Genomic DNA, 23,424 nt, shown 5'->3' with positions numbered 1-23,424 from the left:
CACCTGTTCATTTGCTTAATTGTCTTTCCACTCTCTTTCTATATATAAAAACGAACAAAAGAGCCTTCCTGATGAGACCAGTCTTGACCTAATCTAAGATGAGAGGAAATTTATAAACAAAACAAAACAAATTTGATAGTGATATAGATTCCATCATGTTGCTCTGTAGCATCATGGACTGGTATACGGTCCAAATAACTGAAATGCGGTTATTGGTTGGATTATGGGCCTAATAACATGAGAAAGCAATGCAAAAGCTGGCAACGGCCAATGTGATGGATGATGTATATAGAGTGGGCCACAAAACCACTACTTTACTTGAATTGAAGCTCACATATAGCTAAGTTATGAGAATAATTAAGGTCCATGTCCATATCTTTTATCTGGTGGCTATCAAATGCAAATTACATTGCGGTACCTTTTTATTTTTCCAGAAACAATTTTCAATAAAACTTATTACAGTCAGAAAGCCTACTACATATACACACGAGGAGTTACACTGAGGGGGTTTAATCCAACAGTCCAATAATAACTTTACACTGAATCGGACGGCTATTAAGAACCTCCTCATTTTAGTTTCCCTGCATAAAGTCCACCAAAAACATAAAGCCCACTAAAAACATAAAACCCACAATTAACTATTAGTCTAGTGATACGATCTCAAAAGAAGACTCAAATTCAGCATCAAATATTGAACATCTTACTCTACATGTACGATTGGCAATCGATCAGAAGAAACCAAAAGAATAGACAACACTGTTCGTTTTCCAGGTCAATTTTTAATTCTTCTTCTTTACCTACTAACTCTTTTCGCATTTTATAATCACATGCATAATTAGCCCAAAATGCCACATCGCTCTTTTTTCTTAAACTTTTGCTGCTTTTCTCGTTTCTCTAAGCCACGTTTTAATTAAAAATGGTTTAGAGGTGGACAAATTAACCTAAATACATGGCCCTTTTTTCCCCATCCTGAGAGACAAGACAACAATGCCTTTCATCGGTTTGGTAATGGACAGGTGTCACCCTCTTTTCCTTGCCCTATAGGTATAGCCTCCCGTACGTTTGTCCGCCAAAATTATAGTATATTCGCTTACAATAATATTCTAAAGTTGAACCTTATCATAGCATATTCTTTCGCCATGAGTCTATATAAGTGATATTGAAAGACGGAAAATTCAAACACACGACCTCATATAGATAAATACTCTTAATAACTCGAGCAACATGAAAAAAATTTATTTAGAAACAAGATACCATGATCAAGCTGTGTATAATTTATTTATTTATTCTGAGTTAAAAATATACCCATACATACAATAGACTATATAGTTGGTGAACTCACTGAGATACCACACGTGGTGGACCTACATGGTCATGGGTTCAACGTCCACCATGATAGTGTGTGCCAGAGCAGCACCATATTTGGCCTCACCGCTGTCTCATCTCATGTGAACGCTTTAGGAGAAGGATGATCAAAAGTTGATGCATTTGGGAAGCCAACACGTGTCCTTTCCACTTTCGCTGTCCCCACGTGGTTTCACGAGTCGAGGGACTGGTCCCCACCCAAAAAAAGTAGGGGAAAGAAGAAAGATGAAAGGCAGGCAGGGACTTGGTTGAAGGAGACTGGGACCCACAACCATTTTTCCTATATTGTAAACATAGTCGGGTGGCCCACTTCATCATGAGTTTAGTTTCTCCCAGCGCATGACACGAGTCTCAGAAAGCCCATCACGGTTTGGGCTTGGCTGGGCCCCATAATGTAAACCCTCTTGCGTAAATCCTTCGTCAGCATCGGAGCCTGACCCAATTTGAATATGAATTGGAAGCGTATTTAAACACGAGTCACCGGCATGTACAAGAATCCTGGCTAATCATTGGCTATCGTGTTTGACCTTAAACTAATCTTAATTACTTGATAATTTAGGGTCCTTCCTTCACATGCGCTGCGCCTGTGTATTTTTGGCACTCTCTTATTACGATCCACTGAGAGTGAGGGCACAGCAAGCGTGCAAATGTGACATATTTGGTAGGGTATGCATGCTTACAGAGAGGGTGATGGCCTACCTTATTAATGATGGGCACGTCTTGTGTGCCTCTCTGTAATTTTACTGAGCCCCTCTTGCGTCCGAAGGGTCATCCTTCAATGGGATTGAACTCCATACTAGGGCTGGGGTCCATTTTACACACGCCATTGGCAGTTACCAATCGTAAATGCACGTGGAGTTCATAGCACATTAGTGGGTGGAAGTCGTTCAATTTGCTCGCTTTCTTGAGAAGAACTTACATATATAATAACGGGATACCACCGTAATGGTATTTCAAGCCTATCATGCATTGTTATGTTCAAAAGTTAAAACATGTGGTAATAGGTGATTGACTTGGGATAGCGCCACAACGGTATCTCAATATAGATAAGTTTTTCTCCACTTGTAGACAGAATGTTCTTAGCATTTCCTCTTGGATACAATTGTAGTTCGCCGGTGCCAGCAGGGCTGCAAACAGTGGAATTTAAATCAGCCGACTTGGCAATTGGGGAGTGGGAAATAGATTATAGAATAGTCGGCATGCTCACCACCAGGCCAAACTCAGTACAGCCCGTGCTTGCAATCAAAACGATGTCTATTTGAAAGAAGCGCTTTTTGCTGCCTCAGTAAATAAAAGAGAGTCAAACACCATATTTTCCTCAGGAGAAGCTAACTAATCTTGAGGAACTGCTTCTACTTTTCATGTTTGAATCATCTTATTCATGTGTCTCTGTCTAACTTTAATGTGTTCTTAGCTTATTGCTGAATTTATTACCCAATAGTCAACGATACTTGGCTGAAGAGTAATGCTATGCGATGGTTAGGATCAATGCAATTTTATTGCATGAAATTAAACTGAAGTAATAAAATCTCACTTGCAATGGTGGAATTTAATTCATTGCAATAGAGAGTGCCATGTGATGAATTCTCTATTGGAAAAAAAGTATTGCAATTAATGTATTATGTTGTTAAGAGCATCCGCAATGGTTGTTCAATAGTTTATTGCAATAGAAAAAATACATCAATTTATTTTCTTCAAATATATTCAAAATTGATTTCTCTTTAAATATCTATGTGAGAATATTGCAATGGTAAACTTTTTAGTGTTATTAAATTTATCCCTTTTATTTTATTTGAGTATGTAAAAAAAATGTGTAAGTAGATATAACTATTGATTTGAAGCTATTGAAGTGTACCATTGCAAGTAAAATTGCAGTTCAATTCAATAAATGCCAAAAAAGATAAATTTATTGAACTATTGAACAACCATTGTGGATACTCTAATATGTATCATATTTAGTATAACATATTGTAAGGACTCTCTTAATTCAAGGTTTAGAAGCTTGAAATTTGGTATGAAATTGCATTATCGTGTTTGGTAAGTGAATTTAGTAATATCTAACATATGGGTATGAACTTCCTATGGATGGGCGAATTTCATACATTCATGAGAGAAACAACATTTCTTTGCCCTTATTTTCCAACGTTCTCAAACATGACAATAAACATATTCCATTCTACTATCCCGGAATTAGACATGCGAATTTAATTCCCAATACATTTATTTCAAAATCTAAATGGACAAAATGTCTACATGTATATATTATTTGCATATAAACATTTATTATTATTATTATTTTTGGTTACATTGGAGGAAAAAAACCACTTGGAATTTCGAACCTAGATGCCATAGGGGGAAGGGGAATCCACCACCTTTGTGGTGGGAACCGTAAACAATATTGTTAACTCATAATTGAATTATTTTCTTTTGTTATACATAATAACTATTTTTTTTTTTAAATAAAGGATAAATAAAAAGGAACTAATACCAAAAGCCAAGATAAATCTTGTGAAAGTACCAAAATCATAACTAAAAACTAAAAGCCACCCTCTAACAACGAGAATGGATAAGGCGGTGGTGCAGGGATAGGTTCCTCTGTGAGATAACCCACTTCCGCACTATTCCCATACCCGTACCCGGAATTACTACTATTCCCGATCCCATGTCCCGACACCGTCGGGTTCATATTATACGGGTCTTGCACAGCCCGAACCCGATCCACGACCCGCCTCTGCCTCCCCCACTCTCGCGCCGTCGACGTCTCTGGAGACGTGGAATAAAAACTCTCCATCTCAAAACCCGGTTCGGGAGATGACGAAATTACCCCTACGGTTCCGTCATCCTCATCCTCGGTCTTGACGGAGTTGGTGGCCCCCATGCCCGACGACGAGGACGACGTTGAGGTTATCATCATAACCCGCCGCTTTTTCTCCCCCAACTGCGCTCTGACCGTACGATCCTTCTCGAGCATAATACGTGGCAAAATCTCAGGGTCCTCCGCGACTTTGTGCAGAAAAGCCATCATTTGCTGGGGTCGTCTCTCAGTTGCCTCCAATCTCTTGTTCATGTTCTCCATTTCTTCTTCCAACGCCTTCTGCTCCTGCTTCAACCTCGCAATCTCCATCAATATCTCTTCGTCGTCAAGCTCCTCGTGCTTCCCCTGTAATAAGCACGTGCTCGAATTCGAATTCGAATACGAATTCTTACCCATGTGCTTTCTCCTCACCACGTTCCTCAGCAAATGCGTTTGGCCCCGCAGAAACCACTCGTTCGCAAATTCCCACCTATCTGGATCGACCTTTCGAAATCCCTGCACATATAATCAAATTTGAGAAATGGGTTTTCATTTTCACCGATAATTAATCAAATCAGTGTACAATTATATGTGTTATATGCCCACATATGTGTTAAGCTGGCGGACGAAGCTGGAGAAATTGTTGTGCTTGAAGTAAGCGGGTAAGAGCCTCTGAGAGAAGTCTAACGGGTCGACGACGATGAAGCTGTTGTTGGCTCGGCCCCAAGTGATTAACTTGTCCGTCGTCGGATCGTTGACCATCTGGTAAGTCTTCATAACGAACGGCGCGATGACGTTATTGTTCTCCTCCATCATCATCCCATACAGTCTGTCTTTTTCCCCTTTTCCTTTGCTTTCTCCTTCTCTTTCTCTTTCTCTTTCTCACACACACACTCTCACTCTCTGCAACTCTCTCTGTCTCGTGTGTGTTTTCAGAGCCTTATCGGAATCGCCTTTTCTTTTTTCTTCTTTTAGAATGTTGAAGTACCACCGTAATATATAACGGATGCGCGCACAGTGACACTGGCTAACGTGGCACATTACCATACGTTTCTGATATTCATTGGCGAGTATTATGGGACCCACTGGGCTCCGCTTTTATCACACGTCATCGTTAGATATTTATCAAACTCCAGGGGAAAGAGATGCTTCAACGCGCGTTTTGGGGGCGTGGGATTCAGATTCAGTACAAGTATTGTTTGTTTAATTAGTGACGTGGTCCCCGGGGTAGCTGACAACTGTAGTGAGTCCTAGACGACAGGGTGGGTATTAGTCGACATTAGATTGGATTAGCACACTCTCGTATGATAATTAGAGGGTTTAATTTAATTAGTCACAGTGTGTGAAAGTGCAAGATCTTAGCTCTATTAGCCTATGATGTGTGAAAGTGCTGACAATTGGTTCTCCATTTCTTCTCTCATGAATAAACTATGAACTCGGGCAGCTAGTGGATTTGAAAGTTCGTATATACAAATGAAAGATAATGTGATTTGTCTATTTTTGCGACTGACATGTGGTTTGGAGAAAAAAGGCATTCTCATCGGCACTTGTATGGGGGGAGGAAGACCAAGCCGAGCCACTAGGAGAGTGAGGACTTCCCACGTGTCAAAATGAATGTAGCCTCAACTAGAGAGATCAACTTGCGCCTTTGATTTTAGGACGCCAGTGGCGTAGAACGCACTAATCCGCGACAAGCTAGTTTTCCGAAATCGAACTAAATAGAATTGTGAGTTCCTAAAAATGCTTGCTGAAAATCAAAGATAGAAGGTCCATTAGTTTCATTTAAAAGGTTAGTAATGTTGAAGGAGTACAAGTTTTGCTCATCTAATGTCAGTGGGTCAAATGCACACGTGAAGTTTTGCTCATCATCAAAATTTCAAAATGGGGAAAACTAAAATATAGGTATTAGTTAGCTTCGATAGCAACAAGGCATCCAATGAAAAGGGATGCTTAGCCGAAAAAGAGAAACTAATGTGTGGTGCTTAAGTTTTTGTCTACAACCTAATAGTGATAATGATGTATATAAAGTCAAAATGAAATGTTCAATTATATATGCATACGAAGAAACTACTCATGCAATGCAAGTGAAACATTATGCATGGTTGGATGCCAAACATGTAGGGCGCTTGTGGGGGTTGAAGCTGCATTCACCAAACAACACACGCGCTTGTGTCTAGGGTTTGGGAGATTTCTCCAAGATTTATTAAATGAATAAATTAGATGAAACGTAACCAATGGGAGGGTGTAAAATGGAGAGAGAGAGAGAGAGAGAGAGAGAGAGAGAGAGAGAGAAATTAAAAAAAGAAAAAGAAAAAAATGAGTGGGCTTATAAGATTCGGTCGCTAGGAATCCGATTTTGCTTTTTGCTTTTGCTTTTGGGCTCATAGGCTGCTTGCTCGTGCGTTGGCGCATAAAGCGGTAGCGTACGTGTGGACTTCCTACTTGGCCACGTCCATGGCTCTAAGGCCTAAAGCTCTTGTAAATATGTTTTTGGCTCTTTTGGAATGGTGTTAGGGCCAGGGGGAGCATATTTATTTCCTCCAAATCCATGCTTGTCTCTTTCTTACTCTCTTATTACACCTTGTCGGTTCATTTTATGCCATACATTTTTTATTTTTTATTTTATTTTTATAAGTTAATTAATATTGATTTTCCCTATTCTTTATAGTAATGGTCAATTAGTATAAATTAATTTATATGCTTAGTCACTACTAAGCTTACGGGTATCCAGTGGGGATAGAGATAGTTTTGTTAAATAACATCTCTAACTAATATTAAAATTATAATTTAGAAGCAGTCTGTCATTATTTATTTAACATAATTATTTGAAGTTAATAGGAAACATTATTTTTATTTTATATTTTCCATGAAAATGGGAGTTGATTTTTAATTGAGAAGAGATTGTCGGGCATGTAAGGTAAGTCAAACAAATATTTGGTACCTTATAATTAAATAATCATGGTGACTTATTACAATTATAAGATTTCCAGAAATCTTTGGTGGCATACATAATTTTTTGTTAATTGTGTATTATTGATCTTAAGGAAAAGAAAAGAAAAATTAATTAGAAAAATGAGTGCATATAGCTCATATGAGACTATAGATTCATACCTATGGCATATAGCTCAAACCCATAAAACATGGGGAGGATGAGGATATTCGGGGTTCTAATAGAAAATGGACAAATGGCATTGGCTGCTATATATATATAAGTTCTCAAATAAAAAAATTACGCACAAAAAAATTATCTTTTCCTCTTTAAGCATAGAAGATCCTTTGCTTGCCCAAATTAGAAATAGGTCACTAATTTGACCAATTACATATTCCATCAACAAATTATGTACTTAACCCACAATCCACATGACATGAACAAAATAGAAAATAGGCCCATATTTACCTCTTCTTTATTTTTTTTATCAACGTTTGGAGGGTGTAGGTATTATTGAGATTCGAATATAAGATCACTGATATGCAAACAAAGACTCTTATCACTAAGCTAAGGACTCGTTGGCAGACCCATATTTACTTGGTGCCATGCTTTAGTGTATGCATGAGATGGGTGTTTATACGGCAATGATCTTTTTCAGTGTTATCTTACTTAAAATGGTTAACAATTAATAAGTAATTAGATTTCGAATTCCCTTACTCCAAAGATTTTTTTCCATAAAAAATATATATATATATTTACGTTAAATATGTAATAACATTTAGTATCGAATCATTTTTCACATCAGTTATGCAAATTGTAGACGACTAGGTCTCTCTGTCCAATCAAATGAAGGTTAAAGAGTCCGAAAGAAGAGAAAAAAGTTACAAGAGTTTGATAAACAACTCCAAAACAAACCCTCCGATGGGACTGATTTATTACGAAAGCGTTACCCTTTTGAAAAAAGGACACATTCATGGATGTGATTGATTTATAATGAAAACAACCACCGCCATAGAAATAATTTTGTTTAACTATTTTCCAATGAACAACTGAGTTCATAATTCCCGTTTTGAGGACGCAATCTGCGGTGGTTAATTGACAGCCAAATGTATATGTATTTTTAATTAAAATTCATATGCTATAGTTGGTAATCATTATAAAACATCAATTGGTGGGGTTTTTATTTTATTTTAATACAAGCGATAGTCCAAATTACAAAAAAGAGATGATTTTCTTACACACACATGGGGTTCAAACCTGAAACTACTAGTCTGCGAGCGAAAACCATTTTTCATTGGGCTAAACCCGTCGGCACCAATTGATGGGTTAGTAGGTGTTTTCAAGTTTGTGACTAATGAGGTTTAGCTTTTATGAAATTGAAACCAATCACAAAAAGCGGACAAGGAAGAGCCACAAAATCTGGAAAAGAAGATTACGGAAGGGTACAAAAGGATCCAAGAGACTTTGAGAAACCCAAAAAGAAATGATAGTGACTTCAGGTAAGACAAGATTTTATCACACAGACTGCAATGTCTCGCTGGTCAAGGAATAGCAGTCTTTTGGGTCTTAAGCCGACTTTGAGGAAGATACCAGATGTAATTTGAAACAAGAAGACACTCTATTGTGGTAAAAGGTTCAGATACATATGAATGATTGAATGACATTCAAAAAACTGTAACTAAATCAAACCTGAGAAATTTGAATTTGAGACATTTTTCAACATAGTAAAAGCAAATTACAAATACGGATTGACCAATAGCTAGCTGATATGGAATGGAGGTCATCCATTAAAAGCTTAAAGACCAAAAGCCAAATAAATAAACAGTCACAGAGCTTTACAAAACATGCATATGCTTGCATGTATCTTTCTCATTCCTCTCATAGGTCATAATTTCAAGAATCAAGACGACTTGATATAATGTTGACAGAAAAAGAAACAAGATCAAACCATCTACCCCCAAACAAGCAGTTTGAGGTAGGTGGTTTTCATGTATTATAGAAACCCTAGCAACTCAAACAAGCTTACTCTATAAGCACATTGCCACAGAACTTTTATGAAGAGCCAACAAGCTAGATAGATAGGCATAACAGACAAATAAATAAACAAGGGCCAAACCTCTATCAAGGAAGAGAATGAATCATCACATCAACTTCCTGGAAAGCCACATGCCAACTGCTCTGATTAGTTCTCTCTCCCAAATTATATCAATTGCTTGAAGTAGATACTAAAACACTATGCTCATTCAGATGCCTCTGGAACTCAGCCAACTGAGTCTGCAGTTGAAGAATCCCTGCAGCCTTCTCAGAGAGTATGGCATTCAATTTACAGATATAATCATCGAGTCGATTGCCTGGTTGGTCAGCTTCGGCCAGAAGATTCATCTCCTGCATAAGTAAACACAGTTAAGCTACGTCCAAGCATAGCACAAAATAAAACTACAATGCGCTCAGAAGAGATTGTTTCTGACCTCCCTAACAATGTCTATGGTCTGCTCTACTTGTCTTCGGTGAGCAGTCACAAGGTCTTCCTCTTCCTAAAAGCAACCAAATGAGAGTATGATGAATATCATATATCATTTAGCAATTAGAATTTGAATGACTCATATTAAAAATCAAGATGGAAAAATGTAGAGTGTATTCACCTGCAAGACGGCATTAAGATCATCATCAGAATTTGAGTTTATAGCCCCAAAATCAGGCATATCCCTCCATTTCACCTGACTGCCAATCTTTCGCTTTTCCTCCAGCGATGATCGCTGGTAGGTCTCTGCCTTCTTACTATTCCCTCGCGATGGTTTCTCTTGTTCATAAGCCTGCTCAGGGTAGTCAAGATCATCTGTGCCTATGAGATTTTGACCACCTATCTGATCCTTGTAGTAATCTGAATATACAGATGCAGCCAAACTTCCTTCTACCCTCCCACTAGGTACACGATCCACATTAAATTGTGGGGAGGGTTCTCTCTCTATCTGTTTGGACCAACCAAAGCTGCTCTTTTCACTAGGAACATAATTCATGTCATCTTCAAAGGTTGTGTCAGTTGATGTAGATGAAGACAAGGGCATTGTGGTTGAGTCTCTAAGGTATGACAATGAAGACGATTGATGCCTTCTGGAGCCGCTCCCTTTTGATAAACTCTTCACCCTGGAAAGAAAGAAATTCATGAGAAATGTATAAACAATGATAAAATTCACTTCTCCACTTATTTTGTACAATACTAAATACCTATCAGCATATCTCAGAGTGTTGAGAGTGTGTTCACACGATCCTGAGCTTGGTGAAATGCATGATATCATAACGGTGCGCGAATCACCAACAAATGAATCCCTAAGAACTTCAGTCAACTTACTCCCTCTGAAAGGAATGTGGCCTTGGTCACTGTCAAGAGCTCTAATGCATTCTTTTAATGCAAGTAAGCTTTTATTAATTTCAGCACCTTCCATTCTGCAAGAAGAAAGTAAACTATCATCTCTTGCAACTCAAAGGTCCTTTAACAATAGTCTGTATGGACAATCAATATAAATAAAAAAGGAATAAGGTTAAGCCAACCAAGCAGTGAAGATCTCCTAAGGGAACCAATTGATTCATCAACCCTAGCTATGCCAAGGGTGATACTATTTTCTGAATAAGTATCATGCTAATTGCTCATAATTCCAAACAACAAATTCCCACCTTGTCTGTTTATCATTATCTGTTGTATCTGCACCACGCTCACTTCCAGCAAGGTCTATGAAAGATAGCTTGCCTACAAGTCGGGCAGGCTTTGATTCAGTTCCATCAGCTGATCTCTTGATACAGAGCTGAAGTATAGCATGTGATCGGGAAGATTCCTCATTTGCACCAGTTGTACCAGTACTTCTTGTGGCATTTCCTTTCTCAATGAACTCCTTGACTGTCTCCACATTTGACACCCTGTACTCTTGCAAACCCACGATGCACACTTGCTGCTTACCATCCTCCCTCATGCAAAGCTTTCTGCAAAAGTGGAACTCTTTGAGGATAATGAGTCTGAATGAAAATCTTCACTGGCCTACAGGCTAAAATAACTTACTTTCGATCATTTAGGAGATCAAACAGTTTCCCTCCATATATCTCGAAGAAACTAACAAATAACTGAAAACCTTGGTTTCGGTAAGTATCGAGCATTAATCTTAGAATATCTTGGGATGCTTTAAGGGGTAGTGGTTGCATAGTGTAAGTCTTCCCACTACCTGAACAGCTAAATAAGATTAACATCAGTTTACAGGTACATATATAACAGAATAAGAAGTGAGAAACAGAAAACATAAATATTTGGAATGCATTTCCAGGGAGGAAAAAAGACATATTCTCTCAATTAAACCAATTAGAACTTAAAAGAACAGTTGAAAAACTCCAACAAGATAACATAACTTACATACACGAGCCAACAGTTTAAAGAATCGTGGATGTTGAGAAAGGTGATGGCAAAATTTTAAGTATAATGGAGAAGTACTAGGTTTTCATAAAGGTTATAATACTTGCCTGTCTGCCCATATGCAAAGCAAGTTGCTTTTGTTCGTTGGAAAATCAGTGGAACTATGGGCTCCACAGTCTCAAAGTACACCTAAAGTAACAAAATTAAAGATAATGTAAAATTATCTGTAACAAAACAGTAAAATGAAGCAAGAGTCTGATAAACTCACCTCATCATTTGAAACATCTTCATTCAGCACAGCATCAAAAACAAATTCATGTTTCTCGACATATTCTGTCAAGTCAACCTGCAGAGGATGGTGACTTAGAATTAGATGCTTCTAAAAAGTAAATACACAGCTCCATACATAGAAAAGAGGAGTTTTCTGAGCACATTAAGCTGTCAAAGAATTGGAAATTGCTCGGTCACACACACACAAACACAAACACATGAATGTTAAAGAGATTTTTCTGGGAGATATTCACTTGCTCAGTCACACCCAAAGACACATGAATGCATGCAAGCATGAAAACATAAAACATTGGAAGTTGAACTCTTGACAATTGCTGTTAAGGAATTGGCTCACCAGGCGCTCACCTTAAGTTTTGTTTCATGAACTGTGAGAGCATTAGAACCTGGTTCTATTGTAATAATGTCTTCCTCTTTCTTTGAAATTTCCTTTTTATTTAGTGGTCTCTTGCGTACCTGCATAAAAAATAAAAAAATAAAAAAATTATCATCAACATTTCCACTGCAAAAAGAGAAAACAGAACAGATAGTCATGTTGATTCTGGAATACAATATTTTGTGAAATCAAGAGCAGCCATTCCCTGCACTGCATGAGATAATACAGAGAAAGAGAAACAACTTTTAAATGGACATACCACAACTTTGATCTTAGCAACACTATTGGCCCTTTCTTTATCCGATGAAAAACTCTTGAGAAGATTATTCTCAGGCAAACCCCGTGATCTGCTTGTAAGCTTGTTGGTGGAGAGAAATGGCTCAGAGTCATCAAGACTTTTACCACGACCAGGATGATGAAGCGGGTGCCCATTAGATTGGCCTGAAACGGGCATCTACCAATGCCAAACATCAATCAACAACTTTTTTTAAAAATTAAAAAAAAAGTATTACATTGGATCAAGGCAGAGAAATGTGAGTTTTAAGCTTTTAAAAAAAAAAGGAAAATAGCAGGGCATTTATGAACAAGTAAACTTAAACTCACATTTCAGTCTCTAAATCAATGTAAAAGAGATAAACATGGAATTTAGCGAAATTTCTGATCAACAAAAAAAAAAGAGTACAACTTTTAAAAGTAACGGGACAAACCTCAGGCAATAACTCGGTGTCAAAGGAATGCAGATCAAGCAAGCCGGGGCTGAGCTCACTGGGCGAAACTCGATCATCACCGTTCCTTCTCGTGGTCGATGATCGCGATGCAATCGAAGCGTCCGGTGATCGCTCACTAACACTTCTCTGATTATACCTGCTCGTTTTCGAGCCGTACAACTCAAAGTCCTGCAACCAAAATCTCAGAGAATGTGAGCTTTTCATACGAAGGAAGGACTGGTTAAGTAATTGTGAGCTCAACGAGGGGCAAATTTGCAAAATGTAATCAAAGATGAGGACCTGTGAGAGACTGGAGGACTGGAGCCACTTGGAGGAGGCGTCCATGAAGTTGTCCGAGTACTGACGCTGGTGGTGCATCGCCGAATTAGATCGCGCCATCGGTCTCCCCACCACATTCATCTTCGTCTCCAACTCTCTCTCTCTCTATCGGCTCCGCTGGCCGTACAAAGCTCCAATACGCTTTATGTACCAGTGAGAGAAAGCTTCTGAGAGAAGCTGCTGTTGCAGTAGTGATGGTGGTTGGGAGATGTTTTTCTCTTTTTCTCGAACTTTTTCTTTTCCAGTTTTCGCGTTAAACAAACAAACAGAGCGTGCGAGAGAGAGAGATAGAGAGAGATTTTGAAACTTTGAAAAAGAGAGGGTGGGGTGGGGCAGCTGATTCGAGGTGCGATATGGGGGGACGACGAACGAACCAAGATGATGGAATGGCGGGGACACGTGTCGCTTATTCAAACCGTCAATTGCCTCGAGCGGGTAAGGTGGCCTTCACGTCGTTGAGTGCATTGTCCGATTCGCTACATCGCGGGTCTATGATTATCTATGCACCGTCGACGATTCACCGTTAGATTATGGATTGGGCTCCGTCTGGAAAATTGGACGTCGGATGGTGTAGCCCATTGTCGAAACAAAGCCCAGGAGTCACGGTTCACTTATTAAAATGGATCGTTTTGGGAGGTCCACATTTGTTGTAATATATGGGAAAAATATGATGAATGGTATCAGTAGGAGGGAAAAGTTGAATTTGAATTGGTATTTTGTCGGTAAAAGTTTAAAATTGATTTCAAAATTCCATTTGGAATCTTCATTTGGTTCAAGGGTTCAAATTAAATGTGTATATGAATAGTTGTATTTGTACTCCCTTTAGCTTATTCAACACTTAATGATCATATATAGGGTCCACAAAATCACATGTTGAACACAATTTAGGATTTCAAAATGCAAATAGAGAATTATGTATCTTAGCTTAAGTCAAAACAAAAAAGCATGATTAGGCTATAGATGTAATGTTTAAACTTTCATATAAGGAAATAAAAAATCAATAGTTAATTGCTGTTTTTAGGTATGTCCCTCGATGTTATATAATCATTATCTAGTGTATAAAAGCTTTTATTTGAGAGACACTCTTGTAGGGTTCACCATATATTGTATTTCAATGATCCAAACCATCTATTTTCTAGGTATTCATTCAAAAATCATCTATGCACAAAATCACTTGAATATGAATATGTTTGACCACTCAATTAAAGTATTGTTATTTTTGTGTTTTCTTAAAGCATCTTATTCGTCGATTTTGTTGGGCACAACTAAATGTCTTAACAATTTCCGAGTTGCCTAATTTCTTTACAAGGATGATCGATAAATGAAGACTTGAAAAATAAACAGGTTGGATCGTTGAAATAAAATTCATAGTGGGCCTTAAAGAGTGTCCCTCAAATAAAATTATATTAAAAAAAAAAATCATCAATAGAAGGATAATGTATTAATTTACATACTTCATTCATCATCATCTTATTTTAAAACATCTTACGCGTAATCTTTAAATTAAAAGTGCAAGTATTGTAGGTTGTGAGGCCAACCTTGAACATGTTTGAATAAACTCAACTCAAGCTTTAACAAAGTTATAAGTGTAAGTTGTCATGGGTTAGGTGATTGGATTGTGAATTGAGATGAAGTATCAATTTTCGAATATACATTATACATCATACATGAACCTAATATGTATTGTTTGATAACGTTTAATTCGAGTTTCACTAATTAGAGCGGCTTCACAAGTTGTCCTATAAGTTTAAATTTTGATTGAATTAAAACTGGTTCGAGTTAAATCATCGAAGTTGCGCAAAATTTAAAGAACATATATTATCTATTTTCTTTTAGTTATTGCATATGTATTATCTATATTGTTTGATTGACAATTAATTTTGACATCTCTAAGTTGTGTGGATTTTTAGTCCTTGCTAGGTGGGTGTTTTTGATTTGCAAGACAAAAGAATGAGTTATTTAATATAAAGAATTTGTGTGCAAACATTAGAGCAACTCCACCGCACCCTCAAACCCGGGTAAAAGGCCCCCCTCAACAGCCCGAGAGCCCTCCAGCGCAGCAGCCTGCAGCCCAGTTTGGCGTGGGTCCCACCAGCCCGGGCAAGCCCAAGGGCAAGTTTCGCCTGGGCTTCAGCCCGAGGGCTATGACATCAGGGCTGACGTCACGCTGACGTCAGCTCGTGCTAATTCAAATTTTTTTTACCGTTGGCGCGTGAGTTACACGCGCCAACGGTAAAAAAAATTTGACTTCAGCGCATCTGCCACGTGTCGCAACCTGGGGCGCTCCGATGGGTTTTTTTCCAGAAATCCGACGATCCTCGTTTTTTGGGCTTAAAAAATTGCAAAAAAATCGAAAAAAACCTGAATTTTTTTTTAAAAAATACCAAAAAAGTCTGTATTTTTTCCCTATAAATACCTATCCATTTTTTTCACTTTCCACACCAAATCTTCATACAATTTCTTCTCCATCCAATAATTTTTTCTCTCCACTCACATTATTCACTTTCCACACCAATTCTCCATACAAACTCTTCTCCCTCCAATTTTTTTTACTCTCCACTCAAAATTTTCACCTTCCACCCCAATTATCCATACAAACTCTTCTCCTTCCAATATTTTTTACTCTCCACTCACATTTTTCTACTACTTTCCATTTGTATAAAAAAAAAAAAAAAAAACAAATGGCATCCTCTGTTGAAACCGGAGGCTCGTGGGCAACTCAGGAAGATATTGCGTTGTGTCAATCTTGGGTGAACGTTAGTCATGACCCTATCACGGGCAATGAGATGAAGTTCCATCATATGTGGAGCAAAATTCATGGAGAATTTTGTCAAAGATCGGGTTCCATTCGGACCGAAATGGCCTTATCTAGTAGATGGAAACTTCTAAATAAAGAGTTAGGAAAATGGAGAAATGCGTTGACAAAAGCAAGGGAGAACATTCGAAGCGGTCAAAATCTATCCGATGAGGTAAAATCTTTATAATTGCCATTTTAATCAATTTAATGTAACTTTTTTTTATTGCATATTCTATTTCTTTTTCTTGCATATTCTTTTTTTTTCTTTTTGCATTTCCAATTTGTCTATATTTTCTTGCATAATCAATTTTATTCTTGCATTTCAAAATAGTTTATATTTTCTTGCATAATAATTTTTTTTTCTTGCACTTCCAATTATTTATTTTTAATAGATCATACAAGCACAAATGTGGTTCGGTGCCATGGGGCAAGGCAAAAAAAGTTTCGTGCATTTCCAATGTTGGGAAGTTGTGAAGGATTGTTCGAGATTCAAAATTATTCCCACCGGTCCTCCGGTTGTGTTGAATGAGACGCCGCTCCACGATTCGCCATCAACCGATTCGCCATTGGACTCCCCAATGGAAACAGAGTCACCACTCCCACGTCCGCCGAGACCTATTGGGAGAAAGGCGGCAAAGGCCAAGAGAGGTGGCACTTCAAACAATGAATGTGTACAATTATTGGAGCAAATAGCTAAGAACACCTCACTAAGAATTGAGAGAGACTTGAAAAGAGATGCATTGGACATGGCACGAGAGGAAGCATACAAACTTCAACAACAGCAAGCACAAGAAAAAGACATGGATGATAAAGAGATGAAAATCATGGCCATGGATACGAGCCATATGTCTCCTGAAACAAAGGCCTATTGGAAGCTAAGACGAAGGGATGTGATGAGAAGAAAACTTTTCCAAGACGACGGACCTAGCAATACGGATTGGTTAAATGATGAAAACCATTAGGTTGTATTGAAACACCTTTGCCATATGTTGTATTGTTGTATTGTTGTATTGTTGTATTGTTGTATTATCCTTTAATTTGTTGTATTGTTGTATTGTTGTATTATCCTTTAATTTGTTGTATTGTTTCCTTTTTATTCAATAAACAAAGCATTAAATAATATGACTATTTATTAAAAACCTTTAAGCATCAACACAAAGATGAATTAAAAACACACCTTCATTTATTGCAAACAACACACAAAAGAAACCATACATAAGAGCATAATAATAAAAACAAACATAATTCCAAAAAACACCACACACAAAATAAAAGCATAATTAAAAACAAAGCATAATTCCAAACAAAGCACTAATCTTGACTTCATCCATTGTGATTGCCTTTCCTCTCCCACAAGTACTCGATCAAGTCCATTTGACGTCTCTCGTGAACATATGAAGATTGCATTTCTTCATAACGATCAATCATGGGGTTGTTGAATTGACCATCCCGAAGTAACGGTTCGGGCTCCATTGGTAGTCCATTTGGTCCCATCGGCCTTTCATATATTCTTGTCAACGCCGTGTTCATGGGATCGGGTTCAAACACCTCTGGAGCATCGTAGTCATACTCATCCTCAACAATCATGTTGTGGAGGATGATGCAAGTCATCATAATACTCCGCAGCACCTCCTCATCTAGCATCCGAGCAGCACCCCTGATAATTGCCCAACGAGCTTGCAAGATACCGAAACACCTCTCCACGTCTTTCCTGTAACCTTCTTGAAAGGAAGCAAAGTTTCTTTCCTTCTCGGATTGGGGATTCGAAATTGTTTTCACGAATGTCGTTCACCTTGGATAAATTCCGTCGGCAAGGTAATATGCACCAGAGTATACAGTATTGTTGATTTGGTACGTGACCTGGGGGGAATGACCTCGCAATACCTCGTCGAACACCGGGGATTGACCGAGGACATTCAGATCATTCTGAGATCCGGCAACCCCGAAGAAGGCATGCCAAACCCAAGTGTCGAATGAAGCTACGGCCTCCAAAATTATACTTTTTTGCCCCTTCCGATTCCCGTACTCTCCTTGCCAAGCAGTAGGACAATTCTTCCACTGCCAGTGCATGCAATCGATGCTTCCAATCATTCTTGGGAAACCTCGATCCTCGCCTTTTTTTAGAAGCCTTTGCAGGTCCCTCGGCGTGGGTTTGCGAAGGTACTCCCGCATGTACAAATTTTCCACTGCATCACAAAATCGCACCAAGCACTCTAGGATAGTAGATTTTCCCATCCTTGCAATCTCATCCACCTGCTCTGCAGATGCCCCATACGCAAGCATCCGCAAAGCAGCTGTAAGTTTTTGCTCCGGGATAAGACCCAAAACTCCAACAGCATCATGCTTTTGAGTGAAGTATGTGTCATAATTACAAATATCATGCATGATTTTTTGGAATAAATGTGGCTGCATTCTATATCTCTCTCGAAACTTAGAAGCAGGATATAAGGAATTTGGGATAAAGTAATCCTCCAAGAGATTCTTACCCCGAGACTCCCTACGTCTGTCCATATTTGGGGCACGACGATGGTGTTGCCTTGATTGATTAAGCATACACACTGCTGCTGCAAGCATTTGTTCCTCTTCTTCATCGGCGTCTCGATCTTCATCAGCACGTCTACGCCGGATTTCTTCCCTTTCTTTTTGTTGCCTCTCCAACACCCTCCTCAAGTTTGACATTGAGAGTAGAAAGTGTTTTGTAAAATTTGAGAAATGAAGGAATAGATAAGAGATGGTGTGAGAGGTATGAGTTGATGGTGTAGTTTTATAGAGGGATTCAGAAGATAGAGATGACACGTGGCACAAATTTAGAGGGTGAAAATCTTATCTGAAATCTGAGATTATAATTTTTTAAACATATCTGAAAATCTTATCTGACATAGGACACGTGGCACAATTTTAGAGGATGAAAATCTTATCTGAAATCTGAGATTATAATATTTTTTAATGAATATCCGAAAATTTTATCTGGAATAAGACACGTGGCAACCGAGATTCTCATCCGAAAATCTTGACTTGAAAAATAATGGACACGTGACAACCAAAAATCTATTCTGAAAATTTAATTACAAAAGATTATCAAAATTAATGATTTAAAGTATAAAAAAAATAGGAAATAAAGTACAATGAATAGTATTTGCCTTAGACTTGCCCTAGACTTAGCCCTTGTGGGTGGAACCACAAATGCAAAGGCTGACACTATTCACGTGAATAGTGGCAGCCCTTGCTTGCCCTTGCCTTAGACTTAGCCCTTGTGGGTGGAGTTGCTCTTAGCATCAAGTTGAGATGGCCGAGTTGGTCTAAGGCGCCAGATTAAGGTTCTGGTCCGAAAGGGCGTGGGTTCAAATCCCACTCTCAACATTCATTTTTCTGTTTTTTAATCGGCTCACACACGACGTGATTGGATCATAACCGTCCCTATCCACACATCTAAAAAATGAAATATGAACGGCCAAGATCAATCTCTCCTTCCCAAATTTCCAATTCCGAATCCCACGGCGCCCGCGCTTTTTTAACAAGCCTTCCATTTTCACAGTTCCAAATTCGCAGAGAAGCTAGACTGGAGAGACAAGCGAGCAAAAGCAGAGACGCGAAATGGCTCAAGCCGCGAGGCTCAACCTCCGATTGCAGAAGGAGCTCAAGCTCCTCCTCACCGACCCTCCTCCGGGTGCTTCTTTCCCTCTCCTCTCTTCCTCTTCATCCCTAACAACCATCGACGCCCGTAAGCTTCCCAATTCACCCCCCTTTTCAGATTTATCTAACACTGCGTTTGGTTACCGAGAAAAAAGAAGAAGAAGAAGTTGATATTAACGAAAGTTTTTGCTTTTGTTTCAGAAATTAAAGGCCCAGAAGGAACTGTGTACGCCGAAGGTCTATTCAACATTAAGATTCAATTACCCGAGAGGTTGGTGGAAATTTTGATGCCTAGTTGAGAATTTTCTGAATTTTTTTTTGGGGTTATAGATTTTTTAAATTTTACAATTTTCAGGTACCCGTTTCAGCCTCCAAGCGTGACCTTTGCTACGCCGATTTACCACCCGAATATCGACAACGGAGGCCGAATTTGCCTCGACATTCTCAATCTTCCTCCGAAGGTGAGTGAATTTTTCGATGTCTCCGAAAAAAGTGTTAATAACAAATGTGGGTTAAGCGAGTTAGCCAAGGGCATTATAACCGCCCCTTTACACTTGAGGTTGGAACACCTCCTCCTCGCATATACTAGTTTAGAACATCGCTATTTCTAAAAAAGAAAAAGTGTTAATGTATACTGTCACCGAGGATAGTCTGGTTTTAGGTTGTGAAGTGAAAGTTTTCTGTTTTGTTCATCGATCAATTTATAGTGAGGGTTAGGTTAATTTATATCTGTGCAGGGGGCGTGGCAACCGTCATTGAACATTTCAACCGTGCTTACAAGCATTGGATTGTTATTGAGTGAGCCCAATCCTGATGATGGCCTGATGTGTGAAGCGGTGAGTGTTCATGTGATGAATTGTATATATATATATATATTATATGCTCATATTCAGTAGATGGTTGGGATTTGGGGATACCAATTACTGCTTAACAAGTTCAATTTTTCTATGTTTGGATGCGCAGAGTAGGGAGTTTAAATACAACAGACAAGCTTTTGACCAGAAAGCTCGATCTATGACTCAGAAATATGCTACTGGGAGTGTTTGTGACACTCAATTTCACAGCAATGCAAATCCAATCACAGTACTGTCACTTTATCTTAGATTTATTTGGTTGTGAAGCTTTACTTTTCTCGGATACAAGCTATTCAAAATTGTTAATTTTTTTTTCTTTCCCTGGTTCTTGTATCTCCCCAGGTGCAGCTGGAGGTTGAAACAACAAAGCATGAGCCAAAACATGAAGCAGATGAGTTTGTTGTATGTGATAAGAAGGTAATTGGGGGTAGCAGGAAGTTGTCATTGGAGGCTTCAGGCCAAACCAAGAAAAGGGATGCTAATGGGGAAGGGAATCAAGTCCCTAAGGACCAGCTCTTTCTCTCTGATTTTGGAAACCAGATAGAAGAAGAAGGAACAGAAAAGGCAATGAAAGATACCCTTGATAAATGCAATCAAAGTCAGGAGAAGAAGCTATGCGGGAGCAGAAGGAAGTTATCATTAGAATCCCTCGGCCAATTCCAGAAGAAAAGTGATAATGATATGGAGAATGTGGTGCCAAATAATCATTGTTCATCATCACTCAAACCACAAAGCCTTCCTGTGCCCTCTTCAGGTTCATTGGTGCCACAATCTGGAAACAGTCACAAGCAAGGGCTTCATCAGAGTCAAGAAAGTAAATTGGCAGATGACAACGTAGGCATGAGATCAAAGAGGGTGCGTAAGTTTGGCACCAATCTGTCATTGGGTTCTTTGAACACATCCAAAATGATTGACGAAAACATCGTTATCCCTCAACTGTCGCCCTCTCAGTCCCATTGCAATGCTTTGTCTGAGCCCTTGCCGATGGTGCCAGCTCTTGGCAGTGTCACCAAATTGCAACCACATAAAGATTTGGTTGATGGAATTGGAAATGGCTCCATTGGTACAAGTTGCAAGAAGCTTTGTTTAGCTGGCAAGAAGCTTTCGCTGGGGTTTAGAGGCTCATCAGAGTCACATGGAAAGGTTGACAAGGAGAATGTGGCGCCACCGGTGACTGAGAATTCTGATGCAGTATCAAAGAATGGGGGTATAAATGCGAGTTATACAAAATGTGGGATGGATCAATCGGAAGAGAAGAATAGTAGAAACATGCTTCCACAGTCCCAGAAGAGTGTCTCTTCATATCCATCCAAGTCCGTTCCGAAGCAAGAACAAAACTTGAGGTGGGATGAGAAGCAGCTATCTAAACAAGGTTACAATTGCGACATTACCAAAGTGATTAAGCAAAAGGGATCAGAAGGACCAACAATACCCGAGTCGGAGGCAGTAATTGTGTTGGATAGTGAAAGTAGTGATGAGGAAAGGCGAATACCTCCGAGGTCTAAATCACTGCTAGCAAGAAAGCGCATGGGAAAGTGGAGAATAAGAAGCTGAAAGTCATTACACCCCAATTCAGATTAAGCTCTTTGATTGTGGTTCCCTTACGAACTTTGTGCTCTTTATTCTATCTATGGATGTTTGACCCTAAAAATATTGTACCGCCAAAATGAAAGATCTTGTTGGTTTCATAATGTAATATATTATTATTATATTTCTTGAACCAAGAAAGCCCAAATATAATGGCCCAACTCTAATGGGCCAATTGCTAAAGTAATATTTTGGGCCTTTTTTGTGTGCCATGGAACTGAGGTCAATTAAATGGGTTGGGTTTGGGCTTAAGTTGTTCTAGCCGGTCTAAAAAATAACCACAAATAATCGATAAATAAGTAAATGACTAAAAAGGGTGAGGAAATCAAGGAAGAACTGTGGGTAGAGAGAGGGCTTACAGAAAGAAATAGAAGACAGGTAGAGGGAGAGGCAGAGGCGTCGAGCTTGTGGGTAAGGCGGTTGGCCTTGGCCTGGCCTGCTCGATATAGTGTCAGTCGTTATAGGCTTAGCGGCAGCTCAAGACCTTGAAAGACGAGAAGCCCAAACTCGAACTCGAAGAAGCAGCTGAAGAAAGAAGACAAGTGATATGGCGTCGAGCTGCCTCTCAACGCTGGGTAGTGTACCTCCTTCTTGGAGTGGTTGGTCGAGTTGGAGAAAGCAATCTCCTTTAGCCTCAGCAAGCTCGTCATCTTCATCCTCTGCTTCATGGTTCGATTCTCGACGGCTTCGGAGGACCCAGGTGGTGTGTATGGCCCCAGATGAGGAGAAACTCACTCGCCGCAACCCTCTCGATTTCCCAATTGTAAGTATGCTCCTCCTTCCTCTGCCTGCTCACTTTCTGTGCAAAACCCAATAAACAAAAATCCAACTTCTGTGGTCTGTGGAATTTGGATTGGCTGGAAATTTTTGGTGCTAATTTGTATTTGGTTTGCGTAATTGCGTTGTAGGAGTGGGAGAGGCCTAAGCCAGGGCGTAGACCTGACATCTTCCCGCAGTTCAGTCCTATGAAAACACCTTTGCCACCTCCAATGCCATATGACCCTCCCGAAGAAGACGAAGACGAGGAAGAGAAGAAGGAGGAAGAAGAAGAGGAGCAAGAGCAAGAGGAGGAATCTCCTGAGAAGATTGACCCAGATAAGAACAATATTTAATCCGTCTCTGCACTCTGGTTAAATCTGGATTGCTCCCTTTTTGTTTTACCTTCACTTTAAAGGTCGATTCAATTGATGGTCTTGTACTTGTAGTGTTTCTGTAGGTCTAAGTGCTCTCCGGCCCACTGTATGAGTTCAACGGATTATGCTATGTTTAATGAGTTATTTGATATTGAAATTGAATGTTAATTGTTTTTGGATGAAATGTGTACCCTTTACTCGAAAACTCACATCGATTTCCATTGAC

General features: G+C 39.1%; 4 protein-coding genes, 1 long non-coding RNA gene and 1 other non-coding gene across 6 annotated transcripts; 4 read left to right on the top strand and 2 right to left on the bottom strand.

Moving 5' to 3' along the window:
* Nucleotides 1-3,761: 3,761 nt before the first annotated feature.
* Nucleotides 3,762-5,142, bottom strand: HSFC1 (heat shock transcription factor C1). Its single transcript, XM_088255976.1, has 2 exons — nucleotides 4,766-5,142; nucleotides 3,762-4,675 (listed from the first exon to the last, which is right to left on the bottom strand). The coding sequence occupies exons 1-2, from the start codon at nucleotides 4,976-4,978 to the stop codon at nucleotides 3,902-3,904; spliced, it is 987 nt and encodes a 328-aa protein (XP_088112102.1). The 5' UTR covers nucleotides 4,979-5,142; the 3' UTR covers nucleotides 3,762-3,901.
* A 3,780-nt stretch (nucleotides 5,143-8,922) lies between these two features.
* On the bottom strand, nucleotides 8,923-13,544 carry LOC110768305 (kinesin-like protein KIN-13B). Its single transcript, XM_088244443.1, has 12 exons — nucleotides 13,156-13,544; nucleotides 12,856-13,044; nucleotides 12,408-12,602; nucleotides 12,121-12,228; nucleotides 11,753-11,830; nucleotides 11,588-11,673; nucleotides 11,140-11,295; nucleotides 10,761-11,063; nucleotides 10,314-10,532; nucleotides 9,731-10,232; nucleotides 9,557-9,622; nucleotides 8,923-9,473 (listed from the first exon to the last, which is right to left on the bottom strand). The coding sequence occupies exons 1-12, from the start codon at nucleotides 13,273-13,275 to the stop codon at nucleotides 9,294-9,296; spliced, it is 2,202 nt and encodes a 733-aa protein (XP_088100569.1). The 5' UTR covers nucleotides 13,276-13,544; the 3' UTR covers nucleotides 8,923-9,293.
* Nucleotides 13,545-15,980: 2,436 nt separating this feature from the next.
* LOC148293406 (uncharacterized) lies at nucleotides 15,981-16,415 on the top strand. The gene is made up of 2 exons (XR_015837025.1): nucleotides 15,981-16,163; nucleotides 16,384-16,415. It is a non-coding gene; the product is annotated as an uncharacterized LOC148293406 (long non-coding RNA).
* A 2,855-nt stretch (nucleotides 16,416-19,270) lies between these two features.
* On the top strand, nucleotides 19,271-19,351 carry TRNAL-AAG (transfer RNA leucine (anticodon AAG)). Its single transcript has one exon. It is a non-coding gene; the product is annotated as a tRNA-Leu (tRNA).
* Nucleotides 19,352-19,483: 132 nt separating this feature from the next.
* LOC110768302 (uncharacterized) lies at nucleotides 19,484-22,192 on the top strand. Its single transcript, XM_021972012.2, has 6 exons — nucleotides 19,484-19,712; nucleotides 19,826-19,895; nucleotides 19,980-20,085; nucleotides 20,362-20,460; nucleotides 20,588-20,707; nucleotides 20,821-22,192. Exons 1-6 carry the CDS (start codon nucleotides 19,586-19,588, stop codon nucleotides 22,030-22,032), a joined length of 1,734 nt encoding a protein of 577 aa, XP_021827704.1. The 5' UTR covers nucleotides 19,484-19,585; the 3' UTR covers nucleotides 22,033-22,192.
* Nucleotides 22,193-22,386: 194 nt separating this feature from the next.
* On the top strand, nucleotides 22,387-23,382 carry LOC110768301 (uncharacterized). Its single transcript, XM_021972011.2, has 2 exons — nucleotides 22,387-22,828; nucleotides 22,974-23,382. The coding sequence occupies exons 1-2, from the start codon at nucleotides 22,613-22,615 to the stop codon at nucleotides 23,175-23,177; spliced, it is 420 nt and encodes a 139-aa protein (XP_021827703.1). The 5' UTR covers nucleotides 22,387-22,612; the 3' UTR covers nucleotides 23,178-23,382.
* Nucleotides 23,383-23,424: the final 42 nt, after the last annotated feature.

This window comes from Prunus avium, chromosome 7 (genome assembly GCF_965620075.1).
Source record: "Prunus avium chromosome 7, drPruAviu1.hap1.1, whole genome shotgun sequence".
Lineage (NCBI taxonomy): Eukaryota > Viridiplantae > Streptophyta > Magnoliopsida > Rosales > Rosaceae > Prunus > Prunus avium.
This window is presented reverse-complemented; position numbering and strand designations above follow the sequence as displayed.